Source organism: Phalacrocorax aristotelis, chromosome 1 (assembly GCF_949628215.1).
Source record: "Phalacrocorax aristotelis chromosome 1, bGulAri2.1, whole genome shotgun sequence".
NCBI lineage: Eukaryota > Metazoa > Chordata > Aves > Suliformes > Phalacrocoracidae > Phalacrocorax > Phalacrocorax aristotelis.
The window spans coordinates 65,724,174-65,744,730 of record NC_134276.1 but is presented as its reverse complement, the minus strand read 5'-3'; the positions used below and the strand labels follow the sequence as shown (position 1 = coordinate 65,744,730).

At 46.7% G+C, this 20,557-nt stretch overlaps 2 protein-coding genes across 12 annotated transcripts in view; one reads left to right on the top strand and one right to left on the bottom strand.

The window, feature by feature from the left end:
* Window positions 1-15,900, top strand: part of CARS2 (cysteinyl-tRNA synthetase 2, mitochondrial) — a 41,027-nt gene extending 25,127 nt beyond the window's left edge. For all 6 annotated transcript variants that reach the window (XM_075090899.1, XM_075090879.1, XM_075090888.1 and 3 more), the window contains 5 exons: window positions 2,045-2,183; window positions 6,392-6,515; window positions 8,502-8,600; window positions 12,271-12,534; window positions 15,710-15,900. In XM_075090899.1, the coding sequence (XP_074947000.1) occupies window positions 2,045-2,183; window positions 6,392-6,515; window positions 8,502-8,600; window positions 12,271-12,534; window positions 15,710-15,784 (701 nt within the window). In that variant the 3' untranslated portion in view covers window positions 15,785-15,900. The remainder of the gene's footprint in view (window positions 1-2,044; window positions 2,184-6,391; window positions 6,516-8,501; window positions 8,601-12,270; window positions 12,535-15,709) is intronic.
* Window positions 15,901-18,768: 2,868 nt separating this feature from the next.
* Window positions 18,769-20,557, bottom strand: part of NAXD (NAD(P)HX dehydratase) — a 49,714-nt gene continuing 47,925 nt past the window's right edge. For all 6 annotated transcript variants that reach the window (XM_075090816.1, XM_075090855.1, XM_075090846.1 and 3 more), the window contains one exon: window positions 18,769-19,183. In XM_075090816.1, the coding sequence (XP_074946917.1) occupies window positions 19,033-19,183 (151 nt within the window). In that variant the 3' untranslated portion in view covers window positions 18,769-19,032. The remainder of the gene's footprint in view (window positions 19,184-20,557) is intronic.

Here is a 20,557-nt window from a genome sequence, read left to right as displayed (position 1 = left end):
CAATGTAGCAATGATGCCCTCAGTGGTAAAGGAGGGAAGGAGTAGAGAGTATGGTGAAGATTACAGAGCCAGGCTTGCCTGTGCTGTGCTGTGGGTTTGCAGTGCCTGCAGGCAGTGGTTTAGGAGAGTGCAGGTGAATTGGGGAAGAAGAATGGGTTTAATCAAAGCAGGCTTCATCAGGGTAAACTTTAATGAAGTATTCCTTGTGGAGTTCCTGTAACCACGGTAATCAGTTGAGTAATCTTAGTGGATATAAACAATCTCTTTCAATATCTTACTGTTTCCTGTAAGTCTGTACATCAGTCTTTTTAAAAGCTGAGTAAAGCTTAATTTTAAAACCAGTGTTAATGAGGCAGTAATGCAGATTTTTAATTACACACAAGTGGAAAAGCTGACAAATAAAGGTCCAGACTTATGCCTTAGTTGTAGTGGGTTAAATCCTATGGAAAGTCTTTTTAAACAGTTAGGCTTCTTTGGGATTTAGACTAATGGAACTGAGATCAGGTCTCACATCTGGCTGCTTCTACCCTCTTAGATCTGTCCCCTTGCTCAGACTGTGTGCTCTGAAGAGTCTGTGTCTGGGCAGCATTGGGTATTTGCACAAAGCAGTCGGCTGTAATGTGTGTGGGACCATGGAAACTATGGGTGATGCTCAGTGCTGATGAGATGAGGAATATGCTGCAGGCTGTAGTTTGGATGTACCTTAGTGCGGAGGTCAGGCACAAAATGGTGAAGCAGTATTGCACTGGCTACGAATAGCCCTTTGATACAAGTAATCAACTCTGGTGTGATGTTGTGGGAAGGAATGCATTTAAACTTAGGCCTGTCCTTGGTGGACATAACTCCCACCAAAGCTGGGTGAGCTGTCTTGTGTGGGGTCCGAGTGCTCTTCTACAGAAAATTGTGCATTACTGTACAAATAGAAGAATTGCCTCTTGCTGATGGGAGCTCCCAGTAAAAGTGCCAGGGGGCCAGTCCAGCACCTGCGCTTCTGAGAGCATAGGCAAGGCGAGAGGAGCCTGCTTAACCCCAAGCCGGCAGAGGCGAACGCTGGTGGTTCCCGAAGCACAATTGCCTGTGGAAGCTAGAGTCCTGCCGAATGCAGTGAGGCTGTCTCTGTGCACGGATGCCACCTTAGTGTTTGTGGGGGTACTGTTGTCTTTCCAGTTGGTGGAAGAGAAGCATTGTAGGGTTGGCGTATAGCAGATCTCATCATAAAGTACACCTCCACTTAGGATGTGATGGGTCATTTATGTTAATGTTTCATCTTTCCAGTGACTATAAAGAGGCCTAGATGTAATTGTGTAAGTTAGATGTGATGAATCCCACCCAGACATGCCCGTATGAGTTTAAGAAGTTTGTATTTTCTCCAATAGTCGGCTTTGAAAATTGATATGGCCAGTTTCGCTTTGATTATTGTGAGGGAATTGTATCCCTAGTGCAGAATCTAGACTGCAAAATGTTAGGCCTGTCTAGGTTTTTAGATGCTGGTGAAGCAGCTCTTTTACTGTAAGTGTCTGTTTTCCTCACGGAGTCAGTGGTGAGGATTAGGTCTCTTTGGAGATAGATCATGTCTACCTAAATTAGAATAGGAACAAAATTAGGGGTAAGATCAAAGGTAGGTGTTGCCAAATTAAATCTGAGGGGACACTTAGAAATGTATCCAATCCAAATGCTTTGGAGTAATAGCTTCACAGATATATGAAATTATTTTTTTTCAATAATGAAAAAAAAAATTCAAAATCAAATAGCTATTGGTTCAGTCAGCTTCCAGACATGTTTTGAATCAGTCTGATACCTTTCCTGTAGGTTATACTTTGTCATATGTGATGATTATCTTCTATATTGATTTAATTCACCTAGTGTGCATGAAGAACAGAGTTTTTAATTAAATATGTATTTAATTGTAAGAAAAGTTTGCTGTGACAAATAAATAACAATGTTTTCCTGGAATGGCTTTGTCTCAGAATGTTGTTCCTATGTATGGCAGACAGCATCCTCTGTATCATAGCACCCAATAATTTTATTTCTTTTTTTCCCTTAGCAATAGAATTTAGTGACGAGAGCATGGAAGATGCAAAGCACCTTCTTCAGGCAATCTCCTCATTTATTAGAGATGCAAATGCTTATATAAAAGGACAGCTGGTGTGTGACCCTGTTAGGGAAGACATACTGTGGGAAAGGTAAGTGTACCTCCTGTATCTTAAAAGCTGTGATTATATAAGCGAGCATGTTTGTTCACAGGCTCAGAGGACTAAACACTGTAGTGTGCTGAGTTCTCATCAAGAAGCAGGACAAGAAGAAGGGCTGAGAAGCAGTCTTCCCTGCCAGCCTGTCATGGTCTTAGCTGGGATAGAGTTAATTTTCTTCACTGCAGCTGTTACAGTGCTGTGCGTTGGCCTTAGTATGAGAATAATGTTGATAACACACCGATGTTTTAGTTGTTGCTGGGCAGTGCTTGTACTAGTCAAGGACTTTTCTAGCTTCCCGTGCTCTGCCACGTGCACAGGAAGCCGGGAGGGGAGGGGGCACAGCTAAGAGAGCTGATCCAAACTGGCCAAAGGGATATTCCATATCATGGGACATCATGCCCAGTATGTTAACTGGGAGGAGCTGGCCAGGGCGGGCAGTGATTGCGGCTCGGGGACTGGTGGCACCAGTCAGTGGGAGGTGAGCAGTTGCATCACTTCTTGTTTGGGTTTTTCTTCCTTCCTCCCGAGGTTTCATCCCTCTCTCTCTCCCTCTCTCTCTCTCTCTCTTTTTCTCGTTATTTTATTTTTCATTATATTACTATTATTATTACTATTTTATTTTAATTATTAAACCGTTCTTATCTCAACCCACGAGTTTTCTTACTTTGGCCCTTCTGATTCTCTCCCCCATCCCACAGGGGTGGGGGAGTGAGCGAGCAGATGTGTGGTATTTGGTTGCTGACTGGGGCTAAACCACAGCTGCCCTTTTTGGCGTCCAACGTGGGGCACGAAGGGTTTGAGATAATAACAGTTGCTGGTCACAGCATCGATTCATCTACTCTCAATATTAGTTTATCTAATCTACACCATGCTGATTTTTAAGTACATGCTAAAGATTGGTGTTGGTTTTTGTAGTTTGCTGTGCTCTGCAGTGATTAGAGATGTTTTGCCTGAACCCCTGAACAAGTGCAGAATCCTGAAAAATTAGGATATTTGAAGGAAGTATGTTGTCTCCCTGGCAATCCCAGAGAGATGCAAATCACTGCAATGTGCTGGGGCCTGGCCCCTGCCTATCAAACCCTGTTTAACACTGTTCAGTACCCCCAAGGGGAAGAGAAGGCCTCTGGATCTAAAAGGACAAAAACAAGGAAAGCGGCAAGAACTGCGGCCACTCAAACCCCCGCGACACGCATTGCAGCTGAATCGGAGGATCAACCCGTGCCAGTATCAGTTGCCCCCATACACAAGAAGAAATCTTGGAAGTAAAACTCAACTCACTTAGAAAGCAATGATGAAGAAGCAGGGCCATCACGAGGTGAGGAAGAGGAAGAACTTGTACAAGAAATGGAAACTACCCGATCCCCATCCTTGAGTGAGCCGCGAGATACGCGAAAAGATTTCATCCATTGTTCAAGTGAGCACATTGTCACCTGGCTGCTCCAATGCTGGGATAAGGGGGCCAGTAGCCTGGAATTAGAGGGGAAGGAAGCCAAACAACTGGGATCCCTCTCTAGGGAAGGGGGCATTGACAAAGCAATTGGAAAAGGAACACAAGCCCTCAGCCTCTGGGGGCGACTCCTGTCTGGAGTGAAGGAAAGGTAAACCTTCAAGGAAGATATTGTGTATCGCCTAGGAAAATGGATGACCATGGAGAAAGGTATCCGGTACGTGAGGGAACTAGCCGTGCTTGGGGTGATTTACAGTGACCTGGACGATCAACAGTCATCCAAAGATCCAGATGAAGCCGAGTGCACACGACCCATGTGGTGGAAGTTTGTACGGAGTGCACCATTGACGCATGGAAACTCATTGGCAGTAATGTCCTGGAGAGATGACGAGGCACCAACGGTGGTGGAGGTGTTTGATAAACTGCTGGATTACGAACCAAATATTTCTTCCTCCCTCGTCTCAGCTATGGAGAAACTGTCCTGGGAGGTCCAGCAGCTCGAAGAGGTCCTACTCCCCACCTGTACAGACCAGCATCTCAGACATAAGGAGTAAGCGTCCCTCGGCTCAAGAGAGAGGATACACACCATGGGCCACCCTGTGGTTTTACCTGCGTGACCATGGAGAGGACATGAGCAAGTGGGATGGAAAACCTACCTCGACCCTAGAGGCACGGGTATGTGAGCTGCAAGGAAAAACAAACACTCAGGGAGGTTCTTCCAGGAAAGCTGCTGCTCCAGTTTCCAGTAAGCAATTCCCCAGACAGAGGAGTAGAAGCGCTGATTATATTTCTGATCCTAATACAGACGCTTGCGATTCGTATTTACCAGAAGTGAGTAGCGAATACAATGATCAGGAATAGAGGGGCCCTGCCAACAATACAGCCCTCACCAAGTGCTGTTTTTACTTGTTTTTCTAGCCAGCTGCTTTTCCCCTCGTAGTCTGCTACACTTAGTGCATTTTATTTTTAAAATGAGTGTTATTTATCCAGTATGCTTGTCCCAAAACTTGCATCTTTGCCCTTCTTCAGTGATACAGAAGCTATGACTGAAGTTGTGAGTAGAACTGTGCATTAGCAACTGAAGAAGAAAGGGCAACTGGAAAGTAATATGCCTTGGGCACGTGAGCTTGTAATGATGCTGGCTGGCACTGTGGCGTGCAGCAGAGGAGAGAAGAGGTTACTAAGAAACTGGCCAGGGACAGAGATGTCACAGGAAAAGAAGAAATTATGGCTGTTTTGATACTGACGCTGATGAGGAGAATCTCTTTTGGAGTCCCTTCGGAAAAGTTATCATCTACCAGGAGAGAGACGTGCTGCTGTGTGTTGGGTGCAAAGCTGAGAAGACGAGCGCAGTGCTGTGGAGTCAGGGTGGGAGAGGCATTGAGCACCCTGAAGTGTGATGTACGTGCAGACAGCTCTGGGACATAAGATCAGAGGAGAAATGGCCTGTGCTGTAGAAGTGAGAGGCGGCTTCCTTGTGGTGTGGGCACCTCGCTGTTGGGGAGCTTGCTGCTGCACCGACTACGGCTTGCAAGGGGTGCTGGAACGTCTTACGGGGGAGGGGAGCTGAATTAACTAGTGGTGATATTTAGCAAAAGGGAGTCTTCGGGAGGAGGCTGCAGAAGACCTGTTGGTGAGAGATAAGGCTGAGAGGCGTGAGTCATGTGGGCAAGTTGAAATGGATTGTCAGTGGGGGACGTGGGAGGTTACAACTTGTGTATCACTAGATGTAAAAACAACCAAAATGAAACAGAGCTCTTCATTAGGAAAGCAGTTAGATATTCAGCAGAGAGGAGGAAGCTTGCAGGGGAAGAGTGTTGGGAGGAATGGATTTAGGGCAGCAGCCAACTGATAGCTGAGGGGAGGCAGGCATTCAAGGCAGAAACACTCAAACAGGCACAACTGGGTTGAGGAGAGCCCCAGAGGCACAGGGTAGCTTGATTTTCCCCAGGTAACCCTGCTCCCTGGGCTTTATTGTGAAATGGCATCCTCGGGTCAGTGCTATTGGGGTCCGGTTTCCCTGGCTGTGTGCAGGAGCACGCCGCCAGCAGCTGTTTGCAGCTCACCATTTATTTCCCTGCTGTCCTCATCCTCCCGCTCAAAGCGGCCGCAGTGGGTGGCACTGACCCCGCGGCGATGAGTGCTGGCTGCCCGCCAGCTTTTGGTGCCATTACAGGAACGGTCCCACCAGACCTTTCTGTCTCGGCCGAGCCAGGTGGAGTCCCGGGGCTGGAACTGGGCTCACCTGGGAAATGAGGAAGCAGCACCCGCTTCTGAGCTGGATCCTGCCAACAGGACGCCTGGCTGACCCCGAGTCAGCTCTGTTGCCAGGCAGTGGAATGATCCACGTGATGTGGCTTTGGAAGAGAAACATGCCGCTAGCATGAAAAACGGGCTGCTGGGGGCAAAAAAGAACTTAGTGAGATTTTTAATGCGCTTAATCTCAACCTCATTTTCAATCTGTTTTTAAACGATTAAGGCAAGTCTTGCTCTACCGTTGTTGGTTTCTGTGATTAACGATGTGTTTATTGAATGGATGTAGCACTCTGGATTTTGACAGGCGTCAAGTTTTTCCCTTTGCAGCTGAAAGATATAGTCTCCCTGATGAGTGTAGCATCACCCATCATAGGACAGCTAGGAAGGAAATGACAGTGTCCTTTTGATGACTCCCTCTGGCTGAATAGCTGATGAATTCAGTGTACTGCTGGCATCTTGTTTGTCTTATCTTAAACGTTACCTTTTCTTCTTGCAGGCTAGCCAACACAAAAGTAACCGTGAAGGCTGCGTTTGCAGATGACTTTGACACCTCCAGGGCTGTTGCAGCAATTATGGACCTCATTCACCATGGCAACAGACAGCTTAAGGCTGTTACTAAGGTAACCCGTTAGGATACAGAGATCAGAAAATGACAGCTGTCCACTGTCCTACAGTTTAATGCAGACAGATTAGTTTATTGTTCACGTAAGAAACCAGCAGAAACAAAGCTCCATAAATTGTTGACCTTAATGGTGCCTATTTATCCTGACCGTATCGCAGGAATTGTGTACGGCTATTGTTTTGTGCTTTGTTGTGTCCAAAGGATGTTTGTTTCCTGCTGCCCTATATTATTTATACTGAAGGGTTTTGAAAGGCGTGAAGCCATTGTGGCATGCTGCTAATTTTAGTGCTGGTTTTGTGTTCTTACCCTGCTTCTTTGCTTAATAGCCATGCAAAGAAATCAACCTAAGTTGGGAAGCGGGGGGTGGTGGTTGCTGCATGGGCTTTGGCAGCAGTCCCAGGTGCACAGGGCAGTCGTGGTGGTGAGTTCAGCTTTGGGGACCGAGCGGCTTCTGCAGTTGGCAGATTATAGCTGTGGCCTCAGGATGTCTGCATGAGTCCGACTTCAGGTGGCTTTTGGCAAACTGAGACAGAAGGTAGTGTCTGGTAAGGACCAGACCTGAGCAATGAGTACAGTCTGAAGCACTTCTGGCTCTCCTTGTACCAACAGCTCCCTTTCTCGCTCAAGGTGAGCAGCTCAGCCTTATTGCTGTGCTCCTTCATCGCTGGTGTTGTTGTGTCCACCATTTTTGTGCTGTGAAAGAGGTGTTGAGTATATAGTAATAACTGAATTAGCTCATGGGCTTAGAAATCCTCCCTCCCCTGGTCTTGTTTTGGTGGTGGTGTTAAAATCTGTCCTTAGCATTATCTTTTCCTCGTCTTTACAAAATTATTCTCTGAGCGAATCCCCAACTTGAGCCAGTTTGCAGTAGGGATCTGAAACAGGATTACGGCTCCTTAAACACAAATAGCCTCATTTTGCCAGTTGCTGCTTCTTTTCCCTGAATTCCTTGTGTCACTCACTCTGCTAAGAATTGGGTGGGATATTTGTGGGGCAGCTGACTTGGATTTCTGGTTGCGGTGGTGGAGCTTTTCTGGGTGCAGCCCAGTTGTCTGAGCGTTACCTCCTACTGACTGTCTGCCTACTTTTTCTCCACAAGAGTTGTGAGTAAATTCACATAAACATAACTACTCATTCCTCTCTTTAATCTTCTCGTCATTCTTACCTTAGTTGGCAGGTTCCTGTTTCTTTCTCTCAGTGGTCCGCTTCAGCTCCTCCCAGTTTGGATCCTTTGCAAATTTTAGATTATGGTTTTTCTAAGGCCCTAACGGAGGTGCTGGAGTAAATCCAGTACCAGCTGCTAATTTGGTTGTGTATGTCATCACTCTTTTTTTTTTTTTTTTTTTTTTTTTGGCAAGGGTTAGTCCCTTAAATTGCTTCTCAGTCTACCATTTAATCTTTATTTTAATTTTTTTTTGTGTGAAATAAATATGGAGGAAAGAAAGAAATCCATGTGTTCTTAAAAATGCTGTTCTGTCATTACTGCTGGTGTTTGCTGGTGCTACTGGGGCATGACAAAACACTGTAAGCTATCTCAAAGCAACCTTCACATTGTTTTAAATCAATAAGGTGCTCAAAAAAGGGCTGCAGTTTTTTTAATAATTTATTTTATAGGTGCCCTTGAAGCTGGGATTTTGTTCTTTTATTTTGTTTTCATACACACAGCCCTTTCATGCCCAGAAGTGCTATTTTTAGTTCTAATTTACTGCACGCATGTAAGGCATGGCAGCTTCACGCATCCCTTCTCCTTGCTGCGCATGCTGGTTATAAGCTCTTCCCCTCCCCCGTTTACTTAAATCTTTTCCCTTTGTGTTGTGGGTGCTTTTATATCTCTGTGAAAGTTCCCATTGGGGCAGGTGTTACTCGTGGAGGTATATCTATATAATTAGTAATCATTTTCCCTTGTGGACCTAGGCTACAGCGAGATGCTGAGTTCTGTAATATGTATTGACTGGACGGTCTCTTTTGAGTGTTTTTTAAACAGGATGCTGGATCTCCGAGAAGCTCTGTTGTGTACGGAAGCATTATTTCCTATATAGAAGGCTTTTTTAATGCCCTCGGGATGTCCTTCGGTGAAAGACAGGTACGAAACATCTCTTCTATGTGTACTCATCTATGGTAGCAGTGCCAGCGTTATGTTTTATGGAACGCTTTCTAGAAGCATCAGATGTAACAAAGTTATTTATGCTTTTAGTAAACCTTTCTGCGCTGCTTGCAATTTCTACCGTGATGTCTTAGGAGAGCATGTGAGCAGGTAGAACAGGAGAAAGCAAAGTGTGGACTTTTTTCTCCTCTGACATACTCTCATGTCACTTCGGCAGCAATTGTGCCGCGGAAATAAAAGTTTGAGGAACAAAATGAGAAAAAGTTAGCACTGGAGGCCTTTTAAGTTGGCCCTGTGAAGTGTCTCGCTTTTTCCTGTCTCTTCCTCTTCTTTCTGATGGTTGCACCCAGGCTGACTTCGATAGCCTTGCGAATATTCGCGGTTGTGACCTCCTTGCGCAGCAGGAGCCAGGGTCCAGCTCCTCTGCAGAAAGCCAGGGTGGAGGGAAAGGGGCCGCGCTGCCTTGAGACACATCAGGGTGTGGGGAGGGGAGGGCAGCGGGGGTCTCATTGTTGGAAATACCTTACGTACCCTCTAGTGCTTGGAAAGGTGAGAATGGAGGCGGGGGGGGGAAAGAAAAGCACAAAGCAAAGTACTGCACAGAGAAGAAAGTGATAAATATGAAGGTGATATCCTGATGTATCAAAGGCAAGCGTTTAAGATGACACAAGGTGTTGGAGACCAGCAGGCTGTTCTGTGCTCCTCTCCGGCTCAAATCTGGAGCTGAATACCAAGAAGTTGAGAACTGTCTTTAGAGAAACTCTTCTGCAAAAATTTCTCTGGCGGGAGGAGGGGGAGAAGAGGATAAGAAAATGTAAATAACCTCATTACTCCTTTGAAAGCCAGGCAGTATAGCAATAAATTCATGTATTTAGTTTGCCTCTTTGTGGATTTTTCCACAAAATTTCTTTCAAAACAGCGGTTGGATATGATTTGGCTGTGTGTTACTCCTGATAACCCATGGTTTGTCATGTTAATTTTTAGCGGCACACTAAACACTTATATTTGTCTGTAAGTTGGATGTCAAAGTCATTCCTCCAGATTCTGGGCTGTCTGTACGCCGGTGCCTGCTGCATCTTTATTCTTGATGAAACAAGTGTCTGAATGCTTTTCTTTTTCGCCCGCTGTGCATGTTTCTCTGGGGCAGCAGGGTCAGCAGAAGACGTTGGCGCAAGGTAGGCAGGAAGGAAAGAGCAGCACATCAGACCCTTCTCTGTCCCTCTGCTCTTTCTTTCCAGCTTCCGGTAAATGAATCCATGAAACTCTTCATCAGAAAAGTCAGCGGGCTGCTGTGAGCTAGTAAATAAAGTGGTGCAGGGATTGTTCTCTGACCTCGAGACCAGCCACAATAGCTCAGTGTCCAACCTTTCTCGCCCCTTAGCCAGGTGGCCCCAGGCATGCGGCTTGCCGGGAGCAGTCCCTGATCACCACAGGTCCCAGCACGTGGGCTCTCTGGCCAAGGACTGGCTGGCTTGGCTGCCGCTGTGCTGTTTAATGTAGGGCCTGTGGGGAGCCGTGCTTGGGCCCTCTTCATTTGGATGTTTCCGTATAGCCTGTGGGTCTGTCTTGCTCGTAGGGTGGGATTCATCTCAGCTAATTAGCCTTGCAGCCTAACGTAGCTGCCTGTGCTTCTGCAGTAGTCGGTGGAGAGAGAAAGGCGTTGCTAAGGGGCAGTTCATCTTAGTCTGGTGGCTGTATAAAATAAGACTGCCTCTGTCTCTCTGCATCGTCAAGAGAAGGAGCCTAGCCAGCCACAGGCAGGTTGTAGGAATCCATCTGAAATTTCTAGAAGACATGGCTAACCAGACAGAAATCTAGGGAAATGTTTCTCTCTTAGGCAGCCTTACTTCTTACTGCTGGGGAGTCTAGCCGGTGGGTGGAAGCCGTCGTGCCTGTTTAGAGCTGAGGAGCAAAGGTGAGGGCTTTTGCTCTGCTGAGGAGTGATGTATTGCGGGCGCAGCCAGGGACAAACCTGATCACCTGTGGGGTAGGCGAGGGCCAGACTTCCACATAAAACTTTTTACAAGCCTTTTGGATGGGTTGGTACTGCAGAAGAAGAAACTGGAGATCAGGCCCGAGAGGCTACGCAGTGTTTTATGTGGAAATTGGATAGGTCCATCTCCTAAAGCTGCCCCTCCTTTTAGAGCATCTTGCCTTTGTGTCATGAGTGCATGCCTGGTTTGAACTTCGGCAGTGGTGTCTGTAGACGTCTCTCTTGCTCCTCTTATCATTTGTCTTTCCTCTCCCTTCTGTATTTAAGCATTCATCCTGCTCTTTTCCCTGCCCCAGGTAACGATGGAGCATTTCTGGCACTTGGATTTATTACCTTCTTCAGTCTCATAAACTTCTTCTCTAGTATGTTTGCATGTTTTGAAAGTTTGGAGAATTTGCTGCCTCTATGATTATGGAGAGCACTGAGCATCTCACACTGTAGCCCTTCGATAGCTCCCGCCTCAGCACCACCTCCTCCTCTTTGTTTGTTTGCTTCAGTCAGTGACCTCTGAAACCGCTCCCTTTCATTTCCATCCTGCTGTTTGGTGACTAAATACAGTCCCCTCTGGCTTTAATTACTCAGCTGCTCTTCAGCTCCCAGTTGAGCATTGCTGCCAGTGACTTTACCCCCCGGCCTTGGTGTGCTTTATATCTCACTGCTCCATTGTCCACTCCCCCTCTTGTGTCTTAGTGATAAAATACTACAATGGCATTTTCTTCGTTGTTGGAGGTTTGTCCTTTTCCTCCCCCTTAGGAGTTTGCCTTTAATGAGAAACAGGGATGGTTTCTCTGCTGAGAGCAAGGCTAGGAGCCTGGCTGTGCCAGTGCTAAGGAGTGGCCTTACTCTTCTGCTAGCACCTGAGCTCCTGGCCAGGCAGCCGTCAGAGCAGAACCCTCTAGCAGGAGTGAGGTCGTTCCCTTCTTGTGGTGCTGCCGACCTGCGAGGCTTCTGCCAAGCCAGAGGAGGCTGAGGAAGCTCGGAGGTGGCTGAGGGGAGGAGGGGGCCAGGCAGCAGCCAGAAAACATACGCTGTGTGCGGTGGCTTGTTGGGTGGCTGAAAACAGGGTAAGGTGGATCAGATAAAAATTCTGTGGAGTCAGGGAGGTGCAAGGAGAAAGGGTAGTCTAGAGACTTAAAGCCAAAACACCTAATTTTCCCAGTTTGTCATTCTTAAAGAGGGTCTGAAGCTCAAAGGCACGGAGTAAGGGGCTGGTGCACTCTCTAGCTCTGCAGAGGTCTACAGCCAAGGGACTGTCTGAGCTGGTGGCTGGGCTTCCCTTGCTGTGTCGGATGGCTGTTGCCAGGCCTTTCCTCCATTAATTTGTCTAATCCCTTTTCAATTTGTGTGCGCTTATGGCATCTAGGTTTCCTGTGGTGACAAGTTCTGCAGCTGGGTTACGCAGCATGCTACGCTCCCGTGAGAGTCCTCTGCTCCACGACAGACACTGTTCTGTGTAGGAGTACACTGAAATACTTCCAAGTGTGCCAGCGCTGTAACTTTTGTGCAGCATTAGTGAGATTGCGACGTTTTAATTGTACCGTGCAATGGAAGACACACGACCAGGAGAGATGACGAGGCCTCAGTGTACGCCACTGAGCTGGGGCTGGTTTTTAAATTGTTCTCAGATGTTTGTAAAGCAACCTGTTTGCTTTCTAGGTGGCTCTGGGAGGAGGTGACTCAGCTGTGCTCTCCAACGTCATTGACGAGCTTGTAAGGTTCCGTGCGAAGGTCCGTCATTACGCGCTTGCTCTGCCGGAAGAAGCAGCAGAAGCTGTGCCAGCGGAGGGTGCCGCGGGAGCTGAAGGACCGAAAGGAGAACAGAAGGAAAAGAGGCAGCAGTTAATGCAGGAGAGAAAACCCCTCCTGGAGGCTTGCGATAGTCTGCGTGGAGACCTTGCTGCCTTTGGAATCCACATAAAGGTAGAAGACAGTGACCCCTTTGTGAGGCCATTAGGCATTTTCTAAGATGGCATTTATTTTTGCCCTTTGTGCTCTGTCAGCAGCTTTCAGTGGTGTGCCCTGTTCCTTGTAGGACTGCAGTAGCAGGAGGTGGAAGTTAAGCACTTGCCTGGTTGCACTGCTACTTTTCCCTTCTGCTCCCCCTCAAGCTTGTGTCTCTGCAAGCTGTAGCTACTCCTGGCAGTTACTAAGAGTGTGTTATTTAGCCACTGAAAATCCCGTAATATTCAGAAATCCCCAAGTTGTCCAAGTTCAATCCAGGAGGAAAGGTACGAGTAGTGTGTGCAATCTTTAAAAATTTAGATTGCAGAGGAACTGGAAAGTAAACAGAGATGACTTAGGAAAATAATGCCTTCCCTCTACCCTCCCCACGTTCCCCCACCAACCGTGGTAAGTCCTCATGAGAAAACCTCTTTCATCTTCAGCAGCTCCATTCTGAATGGTTCCTGAGCCATAAGTACTTTGCCCGATTCCTGTACCCCGCTCCTCTCTCCACCCTGCTTTCGACTTTTAGCCTCTACCGAATACCACTGTTCTTTTCCATTACCCCAGTGGTGTCCTCTGCTCAAGAGAAATCCCTTCACCAGCTGACTTGTAGCACCTTGAAACCAGCTGGAGACATTACTTCAAGGGGTGCTGCTTCTTCCAGTTCCTCTTGCTTCAGTGCCCTTCTCACCTCAGCTACAGCCCCTGTTGGGTCACTCTTGCTCCTTACATGCAGAATAATCCTCTGCTTTCTCCCCAGTGTCTTTCTCCCTCCCTTCGTGCTGCTTGGGTTTTTTTTCCCTTCTGTCAGAAACTGAGCCTTGCATAGTCTGCTTGAGTCATTCTACCAAAGGGAGGATATAAAGCACAATGACATTAGCGAGTGACAGCATAGATCCTCCTTAACTGCTGAATGGGAGAGCGGCCATTTGTCAACAAACCTATTAAAACCAAATATGAAGTGTGGTCGGCTGTCTCATGATCTCAGATGAAAGTCAGCATGCTGATACAAACCGGGGTGAGGGCCAAAGCGCAGTGGTGGCGAGCTACAGCTGGGAAAGCAAAGGAAGACTGTGGGAAGTTGGAACACCTGCTTCCTTAACTTGTTTGTACGTAGCTAAACCCTCGCTCTACTTATCGGTCAAAGTTTGCAAATCCAAACTACTGCACTGAGACAAAGTCTTGGGGAAGATGACTCTCTTTTGATCTATTTGACAAAATGGCTGCAACCCCACCCCCACCCTTTGGAAGATTTGTTTTGGGTTGTTTTTAAAGGGATTTGTGGACATTTAATAAGGTCCTAGAAATTGGCCTTAGCCAGGATTCCGCCCATTCCGTTTATTTCCATTTTTTTTTAATAAGCTGAAGCTCGGCATAATCTGTCTCCTGCTTGTCCCAGAATAACTCGCTCCTGAAGACAAAGCTCACGTGCGCGTATGAGCGCACACAGCACGCCTCCAAAGCTGAACTCCTGCTTTTTTTGCTGCTGAACGAGCGGAAGTATCTGAAGGTGCCGTGAACGTTGCCCAGCTCTTGCCTTTGCAGATCCCAGAAGAGTCCTGCAAACGGAGCGATGCAGCTCTGCAGTTCCTCGCCTGCTGCTCCCAGAGCAGACGCGTGACAAGACACGGCCCTACCCAAAGCAGGGCTCTCGCCACCCTCGTGCGCCGCACGAGTCTGCTTGGCTGGGCGGGTTGGCTGCCCTGGGTTGGCTGCTGCCAAAAAGTAATGCCATGCCCAGCAGGCCGGCCCTGCGTGCCTAATAAGCGCTTGAGGAAGTAATTTGAATTTCTCTTTTCTACCCAGCCTCTGGTTTCCATTAAACTTTTACGAGCCCCACGATGCGCAGGTGGTAATGCATCCGTTAACACGCTCTCCTGCTGTCACGTGCGGCTGAAGTCAGCCAGCAACTTCTAAAGTCCATGTGCAGGAGGAAAAGCAGCAGAACAGATGAAGCAGGCGAGCCTCATCTCCAGCCAGTGCAGACTAGGAACCCTTGGTTTGGGTCTGGGCAGGGAGGGCTTGGCCACTCTAGGGTGCGAGCAGCAACTTAGAGAATGCTAGTCACTTAATTCCCTTAAAAATCAGCTTTGTAGAACGGGTAATTTCTCCTTCAGCTTGTAAATCTGTCATTTCTGTACACTGGTTTCTTCTCTCATGCTGCTCAATGCAGATGATGTTCTGTTTGTCTGCAGTTACAGAACTTGCAACAAACTGATTAAAATATCCACTGGTCTTTTCATGTCGTTATGGTGTGCTTGAAATGCAAGCTAACCTCTGCTAAGTGAAAGGTAGTAATTAGGTATTTTACGCATCAAAAGCAGTTTTCACTTTAACGTAAAGAAAATTCTACGTTGTATTCCAGCCTCTCTGATGAGTCAGAGCTCGTGTAACATTGTCACATTTCAATATTCAGGTTAACTTTTATTTTCAACAATTGCCGTCAACAGCTAGATCTTAACAGTCTGGAAGTGCTCAGTTTGACTGTAATGTTCTCTTTCAAAAATATGACAGTATTGCACTACGGCTATTTACAGCAACAGGCTACTATCCTAAAATTCAGAAAGAGATTAGATATGTTAGGCAATATATTCCCATGTATTGGCGGTGAGCTGTTTTCCATGTACATGAGCCATTAAAACAAGAAAAAGCAATTGGCTGAGGTTAACAGAAGTTACTCAGAGAGTGGCAGGGGTTGGGAGGCACCTCTGGAGATCATCTTGTCCAACCCCCCTGCTTGAGCAGGGACACCCAGAGCAGGGGGCACAGGAACGCGTCCAGGCGGCTTTTCAACATCTCCAGGGAAGGAGACTCCACAGCCTCCCTGGGCAGCCTGTGCCACTGCACTGGCACCCCATGTCTCGCTCACAGAGCGTGGCTACACACCGCTGCTGCATCCCACACCAAAGAGGTGACTGACGCTTCTAGTGTGGCGCTTCTTCCTTCTTTACTGGGCAGAATGGTCTGGGTTTGTTTTCCAACTGAGCCTTATTAGTAACAATGACATTCCTGTGAGATGGTGTCGCCACCTTTCACCTAACTGGACTAATAGTTTTGCTTGGTTAAAACCTGTGCCTCCAACTACCGCCACGTGTGTTGATACCCGTGTGACGCAGACGGCTGGGGCTGACCCGCTTGCTTCTTCCTACAGGACAGAGCTGCTGGTTCAACCTGGGAAATTGTGGAAGGAGGGCGAGCGGAGCAGCAGGCTGAGAAAAAAGGCTGAGCCTTCATCCTTGGACTCTTTTTTTCTTTTTTAATTTCAGCTGCTTCGGCAACAGTTGTAAATACTAATGCTTGCCAAATAAAATCTTTGTTAGCCATTCTGGTCCAAAGCCATGACACAGTCTGAGCAAAACTGTTGATGCTACTACCCGGTAAATAAATACCGTACGCAGCACAGGCGGTGGAACCACCTGAACTAGAGGGCAGCACGGAAGCACCTGTGTTGTCTCTTTTGCTGTGCTGGGACTGAGAATTAAAACATAGTGAAGGCAGAGGCAAGAACTTAGGCCTGTCTTTGATGGTGAAAGTATTTTTATGCCCACCAGCTAAAACAACTGTGTTCCTCTCGGACACAGGAGGAGGGACACTTTTAGCCTTGAAGTATTTCCCTATTGCAGTGTTGCTGGTTTGGGCCTGTGAAGTTTAACCATAACACGCAGTTATCTGTAAGGCTCCGTGTCTTCCCCATTTGCTTTTGCACAGAATACACTGGCATTTCCCAAGCACTGGGAGCGCAGCAGGCTCAGCATCTCGCCATCAGAATGGCAAAGATAAAATCAGGATGTTTAGTCATTACCTGTTCAGTTGCCTTTTTTCTTTTGCCATGTTTGTGCTTTTAAAAAAAAACCATCCCGTGGCTGGCGGTAGATGCCGCGAGGGCTGCCTTACACGGGGCAACCTGTGGGCTAGTGGCTGAAGTTTACAGGGGGCCTGTACATGCTCACCCTCCGGCATACTTTCTTCAAATCAATTTATGAGAAGATAACAAAAATAAGAACATGGGTTCAGCGACAAGGAATTTAATTTGAAAATACAATTCACACAAGTAATCTATTCACAAGGATCAAGATTTTCTTTTGTCTTGTTGAGACTGAAACGCGTAGCTGTTTTCCTGCTCCCTTTCTGGTTATCGGAGCTCCTAGAGAAGAATGGCCGGGGGGTGTGTGGGGGGTGTGTGTCTTCCTCAGCACTTTGGCAGAGGCTGATTTGATACTGTTGGTATTTTAAATGCGCCACTGGCCGTATTGGTCCCATAAACCAGGATGAATGGTGAACAGTCAGCTCAGCTTCTGGGGGAGATGGCACCAGAACACACCAAACAACGTACACACAATTCATTTGCTATTATTTTTATTTCCTACCAAAAGAAACTGCTACATTTCCAGAATGTTTAAAAATTGTAACAATTTGGATACATTAGTGAATAACAGAGTTACAACTTCTGTGTAGATTTAAAACCAACAGGGCAGGTTGAAATCTGTACTGAGCTCTAAGTGATTGACTTTGCCTACAACTGCCATTTAGATTTTAATACTGCTGATGTTCTGAATACGAAACAAATGCTCGGTTTCAAGAAAATCCAGTAGCTGTTTTAAAATCAGTTTTAACTTTCTGATTTTATTTAAAAGGAGTGGGGCTTCTCCAATAGTTTTAGGGGGAAAAAACAACAGTAGCTTAGTGTCCCCAAAGATGTAGACAGTTTACAAAACTGCTTAAATTAAACACAAAAAAATCCCATCTCTTACGAGTAGACGTTGCTCTAATCTAAAAACTCTGTGAATACTCATAGACCAAAATGAGCAAACATTTAAAAACCTATTTTAAAAATAGGTAACTGGTTTAAAAAGAAAAAAAAAAAAATTGCATCGGGGTGAGGTAGTAGTCACAGTGCATCCAGAAATATCAACTCTAAGGGCTGAAGGGAAATACTCAGAGCAGCCTTTCCAATTCCAGGTGCTTTCTGCGGGCAGCTATTGCAAGGTAGGAGAACGCAACCTGACTGGTATGCGTGGCCCCATGTTCCAATCTAGGGCTAGATGACTGGAAAAGAGCAGCTGCAATGAAGATGTAACATCTACTGCAATAACTAGACACATCATACGCTTGTTCCTGCGCTTGAACGAGTACACATGCACACCTGGAGCTCGACTGTAGGTTTAAGGGCGGTAGCCACTTAGGTTTACTTGGCGTGAACTTGCCCTTCTCTCCATATTGCTTCAATCCCTACAAGCTTTGACTGAATTTCCCAAACTTTAAGAAGTGATACTGTGCAAAATCCCACGCAACTTCCCCTTTATACCCAACGCGGGCATCCGCCCTGCCAGCAAGCCCCAGAGGTACGGCCCTAACAGCGCCAGCCCTGGCTGTCTTGCTAAGGATCGAGCGAAAAGCCCCTAAACCCACGTGCCCCACTCGGAGCGCAAACGCCGACCGCAAACGCTGCCTGCACAACTTTAAGGGCACAGGTACGTCCTGTTCCTGCTGGTTAATGGCTAGCTGCCTATGTAGCTGTACGCTGATCTCCTCAGGGCTCCAACTCAGCAGGCAATCTGAGTCTTAAAAGCACTTCGCTCTTCCACGATCACTGAGCGTCTGACCGGGTCAGTTAGGTATCGCTAAGTTTCTTACCCCTTTCCAAACGGTTTTTAGTTTCTACTAAGTTTCTAGTACCTCTCCAAATGGTAATTTCACAAAGTTCATCGTACTGAGTTCTACAGGAGTCAAGGCCAGCTAATGGAATAAAACATTTTTTTTCAGGTAAGCGTAATTACTGTTTCATGCTAAGATACCTACAGTATAGCCTTGTTCTGTGATGGGGGAGCCTGTTGAAAAAAAAAAAAAACAAAACAAAACAAACCCCAAGACGTTGCAGGAAGGGGTGTCTTGGCAAAATGAACGCTGCCTCTGGGACCGGGAATGGGAAAAGGCAACTAATTACATTCAAAATCTACAGCAACGCTCATGCATTCCCTTTCCAAAGAGGCTTACTTTTTGCTTCTTAATATACTAGCATGGCAAAAAATGAAGTGCAATAGCTAATTCTAGACAGAGGGTCTAAGAATGAAAACATGACAACCTCGGTGCAATCCAAGAAATTCAGCTGAGCTGGTGGAAGAATTTTATCTAAGTATCAAGTGCATTATTTCTTTTTTTGCTGTTCACACTTTAGTTATTGCTCAATAACTATCAAAAAGAACAGAGGAATACTTTCAGTTTAGTTTTATTATATTATAACAGATCTGCAACTACAGCTTATTTCAGCCAAAACATTTTTGTATTCCAAACTCTTAAAAAATATCTACATTAATCATATTTTTCTATTCTTAAAAATAAAAAAAAACCACCTACCTAGCATACCAATGCTGCTACAGCACTTGAAAGGGTGCATTACTTATGTAAATTCTACGGTAAATGTAATTACTCTTGCAGTCATTGTTCTTCCTTCTCTTCTTCTCTGCTGCTTTGGCTTCAGGTTTCAAAAAGTTTGCTAAAAGCTGTTCCAATTTCTGAAACCATGTCAGAGGCGGTCATTGAACGTCCGAATTTTTGAAAGGCTTGGTGGTTAGACTGCCTCGTAAGAGAGCAAGCTCCGAATGCAGCCACTAGAAAGGGATTTTGACTAAAAAGAAAAACAAAAACCAACATTATAAACAAAATCTGAACACTCTTGTATAATTCGTAAGGTGGTGGACATAATCTTTGGAGCCATGAATGTCTGTCAGCATTGTCAGGAGGGCCTCTTAAGCAAACATCCGTGTTTCTCAGACTCTTGCATCGCAGACCACCTTTGGCTGAATTTTTTTTAACAAGTATTTCCCTTCCCATGGCACAGCATGTGACTGAGTGAGAAACGCCCCAGGACCAAAGGATGCCAAAGGAAAACACGCTTAAAAAGTGGGTAAGGTGGTGTTCCATGTCTCCTTTTACCTACCAATCCGTCCCTCAGAGGAAGACTGAGGCCTCACCCGGCAGCCTTTTAACTCCCTCCCCACTGGCTGGGTAACTCACTTTTGTTTTGTGTTGCAGGGGGTGGGGGAAGGACGTGGGGACGGGGACAAGAGATGCTTTTTTAACGGGGCCATAGTCACCGCCCTGGGGCCTCCATTAGATCAGCCTGTAAGGGCTACAGTGACAGCTGTACCACAGCAGAAATGAAGGCACACTCTCTTAGTGCCTCCTACGTGCTTACAAGCTGCCTGAGAGCGTGTGCCCTGCCCCAGTCCTCAAGCGCTGAACCTCTGGGGGAGCAGGCAGCACAGCCCTGCCACAGCCAGAGCACAGGCTGGGCTGCGGGAGCCACTTCTGCTGCCTTACACCACCGGAGCAGAGGAAAACAACTGCAGAATAATTCAGCAGCCAGCCCTGGGCTCCAGTCGCTGGGTGGTTAAAAGCCTTGCGAAGCTCAGCCACGGCTGGGACGCAGCTGCCTGTACGTCACTAAGGACCTACCGAGTCCCGTGCCAAATGAGAGTTTTGTGAAGGATCACGATATAAAACACAGCCAAAGCAGAACACGAGTTTATGACTAGGTGTTACCGGGGCAGCTTTGAGTGTCTTTTCCTTCAAAACAGCAACTTCATACACTCCGCAAGGTGCAGGAGTGAGAGTTTAAGCCATCCTGAGAGTCAACCCTGGATGTCCAAATACTGCTCTGAAACAAGAGCTGTGCACAGGCTCCTGGCCTCAAGGCAGCTAAGCACCTATTTCTCAGGTTACCGCATAACCAGTTTGATACACACCAAGCTCCAACGGCATCACCTTAGCACCCTGTCTACTTAACAGGAGAATCCTACCCACGATGCCATCAGCACCCCTGAAAGCCAGCGCAATTGTAATGTTTCAACATCCTGCTCTGCACAGAGCCGTTTTGAAACCACAGAGCCAGGCACAAGCGTGGGAGGACTGGCTGGGCTGCCTGCAGTGCAGCCTACAAGCCGATGCCCTGATTCACAGAACCCAAAAAGCTCCTCCTTTCCTGAAACGCGCGAGATAA